This window comes from Siphateles boraxobius, unplaced genomic scaffold, assembly GCF_051911475.1.
Source record: "Siphateles boraxobius isolate OS27281-9 unplaced genomic scaffold, OSU_SipBor_1 25, whole genome shotgun sequence".
Classification (NCBI taxonomy): Eukaryota; Metazoa; Chordata; class Actinopteri; order Cypriniformes; family Leuciscidae; genus Siphateles; species Siphateles boraxobius.
The window spans coordinates 6,995,343-7,011,770 of NW_027508866.1; the positions used below are offsets into that span (position 1 = coordinate 6,995,343).

Genomic DNA, 16,428 nt, shown 5'->3' on the forward strand with positions numbered 1-16,428 from the left:
CACTTACCGTACTGCACTGGCTCAGGCGCGCGTCACAGTTACGCAAGCAGGCTGCGAGCCAATGAGCGAGCAGCGGCTCACGCGCTGTACTCCGCTCTGCTCGCCGCTGCTCCATTCATTGGAATCCGCGCTCAGCGAGTGCTGCTGCTTTCTGCCCCCTGGAATAGCACTGTGTCTCAAGATGCTGCAATACGAAGGTAGGACTAAGAGAGGCGGATTCAGTGCTCTTTTGCGGAAACTGGGTTTTACATTTTTCATGACGGAGATTGATAGTGATGTTTATTAAGCCGGGTTTGATGCCAGAGACAGAAGGATTTTTATTTGAAATGTGAATCAGTATGTTATTGATTTCTGATTGAATGAGTCTATAGGGGCGACCGAGTATAGTGTTGATACACATTTTATTTAAACGTTTTAACTGAGTTTGTTTTTTACGCTATTTCTCTCAAACTTGAAATGATGGCTATTTCCATAGCTGTTTGTCTGCTATAAATAAAATAGTTTGGAAATCTACAATTTATCACTGAACTGTAAATGAATGAGAATTTAGAATATGTCAACCCTCATGTCATTTTAAGCATTTTAACAGCAAGTAACATTGGAAGCATATATATGTATGTTTTATATGGTGTTTATAAATATTAAATTACACATTTTTGACAGTAGCACCTGACATAATTAGTTTGGCCTAGTTCATGATTAATATTTTATAATTTTATGTATTTAAAAATTCATTGCATGAGAATACATTGGTTTATTTCTGTTATTATTCCTTCTCCATATTCTTTTCCATTCATTCCTACGCTCATAGCTGCTGCTTTTATTTAAATTTGAAAGTGAATAAGAAAAAAATTCTATTTTTTATTTATTTCAATTTTGATGGTCTGTATAAATCGCTGTTTTGATAAAGGATGTTTTTATGTCCTGGTGACATTGTAACAAGATTGTTAAACTGGCAAGGGATACTTCCTAATCTGTATGGGCGAATAGAAGCAATGGCCTGTGAATATGAAGCAGCTTAGTGTTGACTGAGAGTTTGGATCTTCTCAGTGGCCTGTAGTGCAGTCATACCATGACTGATGGGCCTTGGAAGATGTGAGTTTGTAAGGATTTGTGCCACTGGGTGTGTGGCACTCTATCCAAAGAGGATTTGTTTAGGTATGCGAATGTGGGAAGCAGGAGCAGCTGTGTGGGTGATTTCTTCTCTTCTTACTCACAGACAGGCTTTTTAAGATCTCACTTTTTGAATATAAGAGCACTGGCAGCCCTCTGGGCCACTTGGAATATTTCCTGAGCTTCATTCACAAACTTTGTGCACTTTATTTTTATTTTTTTAGTGAACTCAAGCATTTCCCTCTGTCCCCTTGTAGTGAATGGGACCCCAGCCAGTCAGCTGTCCACACCCCATTCTGCAAAGTCGCCCAGTCCGTCTCCCACCAGCCCGGGGAGCTTGAAGAAACGCAGGGTAAGAAAATATTCCCTCTTCAATCACCCTAACACACACACACACCATGTTTTTACACTAGCTCATATACACATTATCCTCAGATCTTCTGCTGTCCATCTGGTGGATTTGATATCATCTATCATCTAAACCCAATTCTACTATGTTAAATCGTGTCCTTTGTGAAGTTTTTATCCAGTATATGGCGTGATTTGAGTGTTCAGGGGCCAGTTGCATAAACATAGCCGCTAACTTAAAACTGTGTCTTAAGAACTATAACCATAGCAGTTCATTACGGCTAATCAGTCTTACTTTTCGAATTCAAATTAAACCAATTTACCTTTTTATGTAGCTAACTTGAAAAAGTTATGACCAGTCTTGAAGAAAAAATTAGATGACTAACTTGTAGTCTAAGCAGTTTATGCAACCAGCCACAGATCCTTCTCCACTTAGATAGAACCTCCTTTTACCATCCGCCACCGTCCCGGGCACTATATAACACGCTCCTTCTATGTTCTCAGGAAATGGACAAGGCCCTCATTGACAGCACAGCTTAACTTCCCCACTTCTTCAAAGTGGCGCTAAGATCCACAGTCAATCCTTAATCTGGGCCACCACTTTTGGAGATTTTATGTGCTATTTCTGTTTCTTTCACACTTAAAGTCCACTAGAATCATCCATGGAGAATGACTTCTGCTTGTAGTAGAGCAGCAATCATCAAGTCCAGGATCCAAAATTAACTTTTGCCAATGTCTGCCAATGGCGAGTATTTGAAAAAATTGATCATTAATACCACTAACACCGCAGTATATTAGATTTGAAACTAATTTTATGAACTATAGTCATATTCTCACTGACGTAATTAATTCAATATTTGTTGATGAAATTCATTATGTAATGATTCAATATTTTTTTACCTGCCATGAAGCTGTATTTTTCATGATTTGTATTTCAAAAAATATATTTTATTTAGGTTTAGCATTTTTCCCCTAGCAGTTTGACAAGTAGTGTCATATTCAAGATGATATACTTTCTGTGGCACCTATAAAAATAAATTTGTGTTTTTTTTATTTATTTAATATTTTCTTTTTTTAATGTGAGAATTTTCCCTAATAAGTTCCCACATGAAGTTCTGCAGAAAAAAATATTTTTCCTGCATTTTTCACTCAAATACAAGTTTTTAATTGATTGAATCGCTCGCATCACTTACAGTACATTAGTGAGAATATGACTAGTTACTACAATTTGTTTCAAATCGTGTAAAATCCTGCGGTTTCTAATAATATTATCTGTCAATGGGCGAATAATGTTTTATTTACTGACCAAAACCAATTTTACTCACATTTTGTGCTTGGCGAGTGAGAATTTTGGACCCTGATTGGGACTGTATGGTGGAGAAAGATAAATTGTGTAATACATGCTGTTGAAGGAACATGCAACTCACCAGTTCATTTTTTTCACCAAGACACACATTACCATTGGGTTTCAGAGATCAGTTTGTGTGGGAAGAGTTTGTGCACGTGACCAGATCAAAGTGTCTCTAATCCTGCATTTGATAGACTAATGCAAAGAGGTTTAATGCAGTAGAAACTTCCAGAGTTTTTCTCAGGTTATAACATGAGCCTTAAACACGATTACTCTGACTGTCTCTCTCTCTTAAGAGTCTCTCTGTCTTCCATTCTTTATGAGTGACTGTCTCCTCCTCCTTCTTTGCTCTCCATGACTAAGATGCACTACAGCATCCAAATGTTCTCTACAGTATGTTGAGCTTTTGGGTCACTTCAGATCCAGCTGCAGGCAGTTCAAGTTCTACCAGAAAGACTTGGGAGATATGATGTAACAAAGTATTAATTTATTGACAGCCCAGCAAGCAATTATTTATAGAGTTCTTTGGCGTAGACCATAAAGGTGGTGGTGGGGGAGGGTGGAGGTAGTTGTCGCGTCAGTATCTGCGAACTCAAATGTGTGTAAGTACCAATCTTTTATACAGCGAGTATAAGGACGTGATTGGATAGATGTGAAGGTAATAAGCTTTACTCCGACCTTAAATAAGGTTCTGATGGTGTAGGCGCATAGAGAAACGAGTTATTTACATTAAATGTGCAGCATGTTCTTATTTCTTTCCTGAAATGCATGACATTGCATCCTCTCCGACATAAATAAGCAAATCATTGGCTCCACCTCTAAGAGAAAGTACAGATATGTTGAACTTTTTTATATTCGAAATTGTTCCAGATTGCATTAGAATTGGCTAAACTTCTGACTTTTAATGATCTAAACGTGATTGAGTCGACGTGCCGGCAGAGAGACAGCACTTTGTGTTCGCCCTCCACCCGCTAGACTCTCACATTCTATTCATACTTTTCACTTATCTTGCACCGCAGCCTGAGCTCTTGAAGTTGGATGATCTCTCTGCGGTTTGATTCTGTCAGATGGCTTTGCTCTTAGCTCATTGCTGTTGCAGAATGAGAATTTTGGACAGTCAGATCTGCCCAAAGCAGAGACGCATCTCAGCGTCTCTACAACCATCTCCTGCATAAGTGGGTCAGGCTTTGAAAACCCCCCCAGTGGAGTTTTGTGAATGAAGGAGGGAGAAAAAACATTTACATAAATATGATACAAATGCAAAAGAACTGAATGTTCTCTTCTAAAAGGCTCCGAAGAAGCAGGCACTTCTTTATCTGGCTTATGAATTTATATGAGTCTCCGAATGTTGTTATTGCTGCTTTGTGGTTTGGTTAGTCAATTAGTTTGCAGTACGCAAATACATTGCTAATGTGTGTAATTACAGCAGTTCTCCGCTAGCAATCCAATCTCCTGAAAATCTAAAGATTACCCATTATAAACTTCTCTAATTGCTTATGCTACAGTTTTAAATGACCTTACTGCTTAAACTTGAATGATTTAAACACTGATCATTACTACTGATTTATTATTAATTGGCTTTACCGCTCAAGCCTGGGCTGTGAATTGCATTCAACGCATGACCCAATTTCAGAAATGAGCCACAGAAGAGTGGAGTATCTATACTGGGAATATATGTGTGTGTGTGGCCTCTGTATCCTTAGGGCATATCCCCTTCTTCGTCTCTCTTTTTTCCATGAACCCTCAGTTTCTCTGGGGAAGAATATGGAACACATGCGCATTTGATGCTATGGCGACAAATACATTTTTAATCAATGTCAAAACACATCTAAAACAGTAATGAACCCTTTCAACGTGTGCTAATCCATCTCAGTCTGGGTAAACAAGGTTTAATCGAGATAAATGAGGTTACAATTTCATTTGTATCATAGCTGTGAGATTAAACGGACATTTTGTTTGTCATTTTTTTAATGGTTGGTTAACTAGGTAGGCTGTGTGTTTTCTGTTGCGTAACTTGACAAGTGAGGCCATCAAGCTCAGCATCATTCTCAAAATCACACCTGTCTCTATCACAGTTGAGTGCTGTTCAGGATTGAATTGAGAACGCATTTGTTCAGATTTGAGGTCGCAAACATTATGCAGAGTTCCTTCTTTCCTATTTTGTTGTTGTGATGGATTTTGTTGTTGTGATGGTCATTGCAGTTCCACATCCTGTGGGCGTGGCCAATTCAATTTAAAATTTTCATAAAAACACATTCTTCATCATCTCTATGTAATGATGATGTTCCTCAATCTGTCTGTTGGGTTGCATGCTCCTCACATTTTCCTTTGGTGTTTTCACACCTGTATTTTTTTTTTTTTTCATTTTGAATGTTTAAATTACATTGTGTGTGTAAGTGTGCATGTGTTTTCATTCATTCCATAAACATCGATATCTCAAGTCAAGTGTTTTCATTTTTTAATGGGCCATTCCTTTAACTGGTCACTTCATATTAATTTCAGAAAATAGACACCTTGTTTTCTGTCTGATACCATGTAAATATTACCACTTTGTTTTCTGTCCTCTTGTTTTCCATTGGTTCTCATTGTTTTTTTCTGTTTGTTGTACCTTACTGTTTTTGACTCTGCTCAGTTGTAATGTCATGTATAACTTTGCTTTATTGTCAATCAAGCAGTTATCTTTATTTTTCTATTAGTTTTGTATCATAATCTAATTCTTAGTGGTTTTTTATGTGTATAAGGCATGTCATTTTCTGGTCATTGTTTTTTATGTGTTATCTAGACTTATGTGTTTCCCCCCCCCCCCATAAAGCATGTCATGAAACCATTCCATCATGTATGTATGATTGAAAATGCTAAATACATTAAACAGTAAATCTCTTTATCTAGTACAAGTTCTTTACAAAATAATTTCGGTCCTCTTCTGTTTATTTGGGGCAGTTTGGCTCAGAGTTGCTTTAATCACATTTTATTTAGCCTAGACTTTGCGGATGCCAAACCAATTTTACTTTTGTACTCTACGATTGCTTTAATGACGGTCCTGCGTTTAAATAACAAATTGATGCAGTCGGTCACAAGTTAGTTAGATTACAGGTGTAGTTACCAAATGTCCTGAAGGGACTCTTGTGAATTTTTCTCACATTGGTCTTAATGGAGTTGCAGCTAAGAAGCAAAACCTCAGAGATTCCAGAGAGAGGGAATGAGTATCAGCGATCCTGATGAAAACATTGGATTCAATTTCCCTATAGCATCACCATCTCCACGAAACAAAATCATCTCAGGCATTAAATCATCCATTATATAATTAGTCTGTAGCAAAATGACAAGAGTGACCATAAATGTAATAACGCGTCATTGTTATTGATACTGAGCCTGTTAATTGTTTCACTTATAAAGAATGGTTTGATAGCGTTACTGCAACACTAAATTATGGATCATTGAGGTAAATTTGTGTTATGAGCATCATGCACAGATTCTGAATAACAGACTATTATGCAACAGAGTAGCCTACTTACATTTGCCTGTGCACATTGATTTAACATAACGTAATATTGATCAGTGGATTCAGATCATTAAATTAAACGAGAGGCAAATACAAAAAAAGGTTTATTTTGTTTGGTTTTATTCCAGAGAAATTCTGTGAAAGTCTGATCTGACCTAGCATTCAGCCAGGAAACAGGAAGATGCCTTATATGGGCTAGTCTGGCTGCTTCCTGTCTCGCAGAGGGAAAATATTATTAGTACACTCCAACAGTTTCCATGGTAACAAGAGTTTTGACAGCGCCAGGACAAACTGTGATCTGAATGAAATAGAAAAAGGATGCTGAAACGCGCGCGCGCGCACACTCACTCTCTCGAGTCAAAGCTCTTTCTGATGACACTTAAACAGCCTTGCCTCGCCGGTCTCATATGCATCCACTCAAACAGACATTATCAAACAGTGTGTGTACTGTAGGAGTGCTGACCCTCCCTGACCCATCCACTGTTTCGTCTCGGCATGTTTGCGCTTCGTACTCGCCATTAGCAGCTCCTTACACCGCCGCCGTCCCTGAGGTGCGACCCGGGCCGCAGTCGCACGCCGCAACCGTCCAATCAATTCCATTTGAGTTCGCCCAACAGCCAGGAAAGCGCGCCTCTCCCGGAGACATCATTCCAATTACTCTCAGGGCGGACTTGAAAGGGTCCCTGCACCCTGACTGGCGGCAACCGTGAGCGAAAACCAATTTACAGCACAGCCAGTAACTCCGCTCACACTTGGTGCTTCCATGGAAACTAGCAAAGAAACACTGATGTGCTAACTTTCTTTGTCCTGCTATGTTTAAAAGTGAGAATGAGATGATTGTGTCCCAAGCGTACCGACCGTCCTGACGGGAATAGCACATGCGGCTTGAGGATATCCAGCACAGGTAGAAAGTGAGCGAAACACACAGGGAGCGGTTTATCCTTTTCAGTATTTTTAAAGTAAGGTGGTTTTTGGAGTTATTTCTCACACACACTGACCATGTACTGCTATGCAGTTGGTGGGCATGTGACGGCATCAAATTTTCGTGCTGCGATAATCGCTGAAGCTTTTACCATGGTATACCGTATTATCACGATATTGTAAAAAGTTGCAAAAAAATGTTGTCATACTCTAACAGGTTTAGTAACTTTTTTCTTATAACAAAAATAACTGAACATATAAATACAATAAAGCAATACACAACAATGTATAAAGTAAACAAATATTTCAAACAGATTCAAGTGCAAAAGACTTATAAAGAACTATATAGACATCACTAAATTGTACCCATCCTTACTCGTCGTAACTGCATTTTTACTGGTAAGAATTCAAATAGAAAGCTTTACAATTCAATTCTTACTAGTAGCAATTCCAATAAGAGAGCTCTTTAATGCAATTATTACTAGTAAAAACTGATTTAGAGAGCTCTCTAATTCAGTTCTTACTAGTAAAAATGCAATTACGACGAGTAAGGCTGGGTACAATTTAAGCTAAAACGGCTTGCCATAATCACTTTACAATAAGGTCTCATTAGTTAATGTCAGTTAATACATTAACTAACATTAACAATGAGCAATAGCTATATTTGTTACAGAAGTTATTATTCTTGTTAACTTTAGTTAAAAAAATATTACACTTTATTTTAAGGTATCTTTGTTACACTGTAACTATACATTTGAGCACTGTGTAATATTAAGTAACACCATATACTTACTAAAGGGTTAGGATTAGGGTTTGGTTTGGCTTATGCATAATTTATAGTTATTACTAAAGGAACTGCATGTAACATATAGCCTAACAATAACAGTGTAAAATGAAGTGTTACCAACAAATACATCTGATCATTGTTAGATCGTTTAGGCCCATTAAATAATACAGCTACAACTTTTAATTTTAATAATGAATTATTAAATATAAATCAAAATATAAAAAGGTTTAAGTTTGAATATAAATAGCCCTTTAAGTCATTAAGTTTTTGGTTATGTGATGAACACCACTGCAAATACAAACATCTGAATGGCTGTTTGAAACTTTTAAATATTGTTCAGAAACAGAAAGTAGCGCAGCTGCTTTGTTTATGGGGTTACAGGGGTAACGACTGCATTTCTGCTGTCCGATCAGCGCTATCTTCTGTGCATTTTCATTCAGCACGTGACGTATTCTTCATTGGTTCCGCCATGCTGCTCATGCTTGCTGGGCGTGTTTACATCAGAGTGCTCCCATGCCTCTTTCTGATGCAGCATACAGCGGTGTTGTGCATTTTAACGGTTAATGGAAAAGTATTCTTAAAATCGGAATAATTCGTAATAAATAATTATTCATGGTATTTTTAAGTGCCCACCATAACAATATCGTGTATGCTTATAATGGTTTCTGGTTTAATTGGATGTTCTCTTCCTCACAGGGATCCCAGCACAGTGGTTCCTCTCTGTCTCTGGCCTCTACCAAAGTCTGCAGTATGGATGAGGAGGAAGGTTCTGTGAGCGATGGTAAGAGATCAAGCAAAGCTGGTTTTTAGACAGTATTATTTATATACTATTATTGTATATTTTTTAACATTTTAATTATATTTTGTCATTTAAATTTGAGTAATTTTGACGTGTGCTTTTGTCATTTTTGTTATTTACTGTAGTTTTTAAAAAATATATTTCTATTTAGCTTAAATTATTTTTAAATTATTCTATTTAGCTTCTATTTTGCCTTGGCTACTAACTGGAATAATAAATAATTCCATTTCAGCTTTGGCAAAAACGACTTTTTGTATAGTTTCAGCTTTAGTTAACAATAGCATCACTAGGTTTAGAGTGACTGTTAAGCATGCCAGTCAACTGACCATCCATGAAGTATAAATGTATTCAGACTCCCTTACAAAGAGATTAAGGTCTACAGGTTTGTGCAAGAACTGTGATCTTATGCAGATATGTCAGGTTGATGAATTTATTCATGAGAAGTCCCTTTACTAATGAAAGCTTTATAGTAGCTCAGTGTCTTAAGAGTATGTCTGCAATGAAGGTCAACATTTGAAGGCTTTGCATAGGTGTTCATTATACACTCATTTCCACTTCAATGTAACACACTAATGAAAGACACATGAGGTGTGAACCAAATACATGTTTATCGTCTTGTTCTTTGAGCTGCATTCAAAGAGATTCTCAGACTAGGAATGTTGGTCGGGAATCAAATGCTTCCACTGCCTACAGAGATTTCAGTCATTAAAACACATTCTGAATGAGGCCCACTCAGTCTTGCTCTAATTTTCTTCCTTACCGTCTGCAGCCGAGCCCTTGGAGGAGACGCCGATACCCACAGTCCCAAGCTCCATTTCAGATCGGTACAAAGTCGGACGAATGATCGGAGACGGGAATTTTGCGGTGGTCCATGAATGTGTGGAGCACTCGACTAGCAGGGCGTACGCTCTGAAGATCATCAACAAAGGCAAATGCAGAGGCAAGGTGAGATGTGAACGCATTACGATATTGTCAATAAAATGCTTATATTTTTATTTTTATGATGATTTATACAATATATATTTCTCCTGCACAGGAGCATATGATCCAGAATGAGGTGGCTATCCTAAGAAGAGTGAAACATCCAAACATTGTGCTGCTGATTGAGGAAATGGACACTTACAGTGAACTCTATCTAGTCATGGAGCTTGTAAAGGTGTGTATTATAGTATTTTCATGCACCTGAGGTATTTTTTTGTTTTACATGTCTTGTGGTGATCCGGATGAATTTTAGCTCTTGATGGTCCGTGTAATGGCCACCCTGTGCAGTTGTGCTGCCTGTGTTGAACTGAGTGTTATTTTAAGCTGCTGCTCCACTTAACTCGACTCTTTGAGGGGATTTCTGCCATGCGAACGGCAAACCAGGCCACCATGAACTTTCTGCCTGTTGTGCATAAACTCCTTGACCTCAAGGAAACTCTTGTGACGTAGATAATTTTCTGTGTGTGGAGTACCACCTTTCTTTGAAACCGTTCCATTCCCAAACCTAGCTGTAGATGTGAAAGATACCTCAGACTAGAGCCGGGCAGAATGATGATATACAGCATGGATACAATATAAAGGGTCTATCCACAGAGATTTTGCTATATTGTGGTATGTGAACATAGGCTATTTAGGTTTACAGCCCATTCATGTTAAAATGATTTAGGGGCCGTTTACACAGAATGCAATTTTGCAGTTTTTCCATTGTTTTTCTATTTAAAACGAGCAAGACAGAGGTCTATGACTTTTGTGTCTTTTGCAGTGTCTTGTGCAAAACACAGAAACGCTTTTTCTCAAGCAAAAAAATAGTATTTAAGAACTCAGTGATGTACTCGCGATGATTGACACAAGCGCGCTCAGAGAAAGTCGCTTTCATACATCATGCAATCACAAATTCAATTATTTTGTGGCATATTGCACTTAAACATCAAATACATTAAAAAATATCTCAAAATGGTTGTCTTGCCGATTATTCAAGTAGGCACAGTTGGTTAACGTAAACAGTTGGGAAAGAAATCGGGTGTGTGTTGTATCTGTGCATTAGATATTAACGTGACAGCAGTCTACTACCCCAGACAGCAACATGGTGTCGGCCCAGATCCAGCCCACATCTGGACCGTGTGGAATCCAAGTGTACCAGATGTGGGCCGGATCTGGGCCGACACTATGTTGCTGTCTGGGATACCTGCTGTAATCTAAGCCATAAATGTTAAACAAATTACAAAAATAAAAATACTCACTTCTCTAGGATGAATAACTTCAGTAGCATTCATAAGAATCAATGCCTATTTAATACAGTAAAGAGGACTATTCAGTTTCTTTCTTTGTTCTTATTTTTAGGGAGGAGATCTTTTTGATGCCATCACATCCGCCAACAGATACACTGAGCGGGACGCCAGTGGCATGCTGTACAACCTAGCCAATGCTATCAAATACTTACACAGCCTTAACATCGTCCACAGGGACATCAAGCCAGAGAACCTTTTGGTAAGATATCAACACACCATCCTTCCATCCATCCTTCCTTCTTTCCTTCCTCTGAGAGTGACATCCTGAGAAAATATCTCATGTCTAACTCTCAAGCGCTGTTGTTGTCACATCCTAAAGATCACCAGCCTCCACAAACATGTGTTCTCGTGTGTACGTGTTGTGTAGAGGAACGGATGAAACTCATAGGTCCTGTGGGCTGGAACTATATAAGTGTGTTTGGAGAAAGAGAGATGATTGCTGCGAGCTCTTTGACTGAGTCTAGACCAGCCACCTACTGACTGACTGCATACGTGTGATATCACTTCTGCAGCGGAAGAACTGAGATGTGACTCACACTTTGACAGTTCACAGACTGTACTGTTCTCCAAGGCTGCTCTCGTACGAACCTTTTACCAGACATCATTCATGAATCAGCGGGTGATACGCAGCCACTTCCTCTACTGATTTAAGAGGGAAGCGTTTTTTTAAGGCAAGACACCCGAGCTGAACAGGGTTCAACTTTTAACAAATAGATACTTCAAGTCCCCCTGTTGATTAATCACAAAACAATTGTTTTATATTACAAGTTTTCTGAAATAAGTTATCTATATAAATATGCACTAATAATGGTCCAAAACATAAATCTGAACTTTAGATAAAGCAAGGCTCAAAATTCCTCTGTTTTTGTTGGCATATTAAGTTAAAGGTTGAGGTACGGTGGAGATTTTGAACATCTCTTTTTATCACTCCAAAAAAAATCAGAAAATACTGTCAACAGCCAGAGAGCCATATCTTAATGTTTTTAAGAATGAAATATTATATAAATTAGGTGAACAAACCCCCTTGTAAAAACCTTCAGAGTATAGATTGGAGAATGGTAATATTTTGGAGTGGACATAGAATGAGTGAGTGTAATAAGATCAAATTTTAAATGTGTATTTTGGATGTTATTTTTTCCACTGAAAAGAAGACACGTTATGGAGGCAAAATATGCCAAAATCTCTAAATAGATCAGTGCATTAAAACACAATTAGTGTCTTGCCTTAAGCCCTGTTTATGAGCCGGGGAATCTGTCTATGAATGCTGTGGATCTTACAATTGAAATGTGATCTGGTAGCAGTAAATAAGACCCTCTGTGTCTCAGATGCACTCCAGTGAGCTAGAAAGAGCCGTGCACTGGCTCACATATGCGCTCACTCAGTCTTAGTGTATCGCTTGTGGCTGGAAGCATACATGTAAATGCACCTTGCAATGCAGTATGAGGTTTTTTCATAATGCATCACTTTACATATTATATAACAACAAACACAAAGCCAGCCAATCTTAGGATGCTCAATGGATTCAGTTCGTTTTTAGCACCAGTGGAATTTAGGTTAAAGACATTACATGCACAAATATCTGTTTATTTGAAGCGAGGGAATATTTTTGACTCTGATCTGCACATAAGAGGCACCTTGGGATTTTTGAGAGCCGGATATGTCATTTTCAAAGATTGCTTTGAAGGATCTGGGTTGGTTTTATTCCCAGCTCTAATATCGTTCTTCGCTTTGATTCGCAGGTGTACGAGCATCAAGACGGAAGTAAATCACTGAAGCTGGGCGACTTCGGCTTGGCCACCGTGGTAGACGGACCCCTGTACACTGTCTGTGGGACACCCACATATGTAGCACCTGAGATTATCGCAGAGACCGGGTGAATATTTTAGCATGTTTGCACAAATCAGGGTGATTGAATGTGTGATATTTTCATGGACTCGTGTGATGCTATTAAGCATTCTGTTGTGATTGTTATGTTCATATTATTTGGAATTATAAAACCGAAAATGATTAAGTATAGAGCATTAAAACTGAAACAACTCTTTTGTCTTCTGGATTGTAGGTATGGCCTTAAGGTAGACATTTGGGCCGCTGGAGTCATCACATATATTCTCCTCTGTGGCTTTCCTCCATTTCGTGGGTAAGTTTAGAGTGTATGAGAAAATGTGGCTTAGGTTAATCTGAAATTATACTTTTTTTAATGCTTTTCGAAGTTGTTAAAAAAAATCATGCTATTGCCATCAAAACTGTGAATTTATCAGTAGATGTCAAAGATTCATTCTTAAATACATTTTTGCTGGCGTGTAGTGCACTTTGAGTAATGTAATCAAAGCTGTAAGGTTATGTAAGATGTTATTGCGCCTCCCTGTGTCTATCTGTGGTACTTTCCATGAACTAAATGCATCGAGCTCCCCCTGTTGATGTATTGAAGTCGCATTCCCTATTTCAGGAGCACTGATGATCATGAAGCTCTGTTTGACCAGATACTGCTGGGACAGTTAGAATTCCCTCTTCCCTATTGGGACAATGTATCCGACTCAGCCAAAGTAAGTGGAGTTTGTTTGGAATAAATTGGAAGTGGATTTTTCAAAAAGCAAAAAACATTATAATAAATAATATTGTGTTTTTTTAAAGCAACATTATTTGATATTAAAATTATGTTTTAAAAAAAAGCTAAAATATAGGATAAATAATATAGTAAAATAATATGATAAAAGATAATATATGGGCTTTTTGGAAGCAAAATAATATGTTAATAAATAATATGTGGGGTGTTTTTAAAAGGAAAATAATATGATACTAAATATGTGGGCTTTGTAAAAGCAAAATAATATGTGGATTTTTTAAAAGCAACATAATATGATATTAAAATGTTTTTTTTAAGCAAAATAATATGTTAATAAATAATATGTGGGTTTTTTAAAAGCAAAATAATATGATAATAAATAATATGTGAGCTTTTTAAAGTAAAATAATAAAGTGATAAATAAAATTTGTGATAAAAAATACATAATTATATATTATAAATATAATTATATTAATAATATGATAATTTTGTGATTTCTCTATGATAAATTATTAGGAAATAGTGTATAACTATAGACAAATAACGAAATGTATAATGTTCGAAATCAAATGTAATTCTGCTTATAAAAACCATTACATATTATTATTATCTTGCTTTAAAAACCTGCTCATTATTTCTTATCAGATTATTTAACTTTTAAAAAGTCCACATATTATTATTATTAATAATTGTAATAATAACTTTTTGTTTAATGTGGTCATTATGTTCACCAATTGAAGGCCATGAGTCTCAAATTGGACATCAATATGTATTTGTTGGCATTGGGGTTTGGCAGTAACTGTGTCCCGTCCGTGTCCTCAGGAGCTGATCGTGTCGATGCTGCAGGTGGAAGTGGATCAGAGATACACAGCGCTGCAGGTGCTGGAACACCCCTGGGTCACTGTGAGTAATTCAGATTAAACTCATCTGTATCTGTGAATCTTTATTGATAAATTATAACAGACACAGTCTTAACACATTTAGTCCTCTTGTTTAATAACTACAGTAACTGATCGGATCAATGGCTGTTTCAGAATGACGGTCTGTCAGAAAACGAGCACCAGCTGTCAGTGGCAGGAAAGATCAAGAAGCACTTTAACACTGGGCCAAAGGCCAGCAACAACACCCCAGGAGTGTCTGTCATGACGGTAAGAACACTCACAGTCACACCAGACGCAGAATAAACATTAAAGACAAGGCACAATGTGTGATGGACAGCTGAGGCAAAAGTTCATACACTATTAGCTTACAAATTACTAACAGTTGAAATAGATGATTTGAGTGCATCTGTAATGTTATCTGAGCTCCAGTGATTTTTCTTCGCTTAGCTCGACCATGACTTTTCCATCCAGAGATCAGGGTCGTTGGATTTCTATCAGAACCCGGGCATGTTTTGGATAAGGTAACGCCATGTGTCCGCTGTAGCACGCCAGCCCCTGTCTTGTTGAACCCCAGTGAATCCTGCTCGTGTCATGATCAAAGATGGCTGCTGCGCTCTGGCCATCAACAGTCATTCAGCCCATGTGTGTGCATGATTTGCTTCAACATCATGTCAATTGATATATTTGTATGTGCTGTTCACCTGAGTGTGGTGCTTGTGTCACTGTCCTGCTTCTAACCAGCTTCTCATGATCTCCAACCTTGTGCAGAAAAAAATATACTCCGCAACCAGTCCCGCTTTTGCCCATAATGTTTATTTTGTTAGTAAAATTCACTTTTAATATATTAATGTCATGTATGTATTACTATTAAATGTACTCTACTGTTCACAAGTTTAGGGTCAATAAGATTTTTATTTGAAATGAATATTTTTATATTTAGCTAGGAGGCATTAAATTTCAATTTTACTTTATTGTTGCAATCTCTTCCAAAAATTGATGAACAAAAGATTTCAGTAATCTGTTCATTCTAGCATATGCTACTCTAAGTCTTCTATTTGATGGCATATTCCTCATACAAAGGGTCAGACATAATAAGGGGACGACATTTGAATCAAGGCAATTTGAATTCTGTAGCAGTAAATCCAAATAATATAATGATTTCTGAAGAATCGTGACACTGAAGGCGAGTAATGGCTGCTGAAAATTCAGCTTTTTTAGAATAAATTACATTTTAAAATTTAAAAATATTTAAAAATAACATTTAAAAATATATCAAAACAGTTTTTAAATTATAATAATTTTTCACAATATTACTGTATTTTTAATTAAATAAATGCAGCCATGGTGAGCATAAAATACCTTTTTCAAAAACATTTAATCAGTCTTACTGACACCAGCCTTTTGAACCATAGTGTATTTACATTTAATTTGTTAATATTTTGAATTTCTTTTTAAATATTTTTTTTAAATAATTTTAATCAAAGGGATAGTTAACCCCCCAAAAAATGTTTTAATGATTTTTTCACCCTCATATTATTCCAATGTATATATAATGTCTACAGACATAATGTCCAAACAGAATGTCTAAGCTTTGACAACCATCCACTGTCTTTAAGTTTAGACATTCTGTCTAAGATATTTAAGCCTGGTTTCACAGACAGGACTTATATTAAGTCATAGTTCAATTAGGACATTTAAGTAAGTTTTATAAACGTGCCATGGGGAAAAAAAAACATTACTGGTGTTCATATTTATATTGATACATATATATATACAAGTTTCAAACATGCATTTTAGTCTGGGACTAGCTTAAACCTTGTCTGTGAAACCGGGGGTAAGTGTTTTAACTGACGAACATAATGCAAAATTAGAAAGACATGGCAAAATCTGTTGTAA

At 37.1% G+C, this 16,428-nt stretch overlaps 1 protein-coding gene across 6 annotated transcripts in view; it reads left to right on the forward strand.

Moving 5' to 3' along the window:
* dclk1a (doublecortin-like kinase 1a) overlaps nucleotides 1–16,428 on the forward strand; it is a 56,568-nt gene that overhangs the window by 38,897 nt on the left and 1,243 nt on the right. For 2 of the 6 annotated variants that reach the window (XM_077242273.1, XM_077242274.1), the window contains 10 exons: nucleotides 1,371–1,465; nucleotides 8,716–8,800; nucleotides 9,588–9,763; nucleotides 9,855–9,974; nucleotides 11,141–11,287; nucleotides 12,828–12,961; nucleotides 13,148–13,225; nucleotides 13,535–13,631; nucleotides 14,474–14,554; nucleotides 14,686–14,799. In XM_077242273.1, the coding sequence (XP_077098388.1) occupies nucleotides 1,371–1,465; nucleotides 8,716–8,800; nucleotides 9,588–9,763; nucleotides 9,855–9,974; nucleotides 11,141–11,287; nucleotides 12,828–12,961; nucleotides 13,148–13,225; nucleotides 13,535–13,631; nucleotides 14,474–14,554; nucleotides 14,686–14,799 (1,127 nt within the window). Of the gene's footprint in view, nucleotides 1–119; nucleotides 198–1,370; nucleotides 1,466–1,965; nucleotides 5,694–8,715; nucleotides 8,801–9,587; nucleotides 9,764–9,854; nucleotides 9,975–11,140; nucleotides 11,288–12,827; nucleotides 12,962–13,147; nucleotides 13,226–13,534; nucleotides 13,632–14,473; nucleotides 14,555–14,685; nucleotides 14,800–14,979; nucleotides 15,054–16,428 lie in introns of those variants that run through there. The other 4 variants (XM_077242277.1, XM_077242275.1, XM_077242276.1 and 1 more) reach the window with 4 other exon arrangements.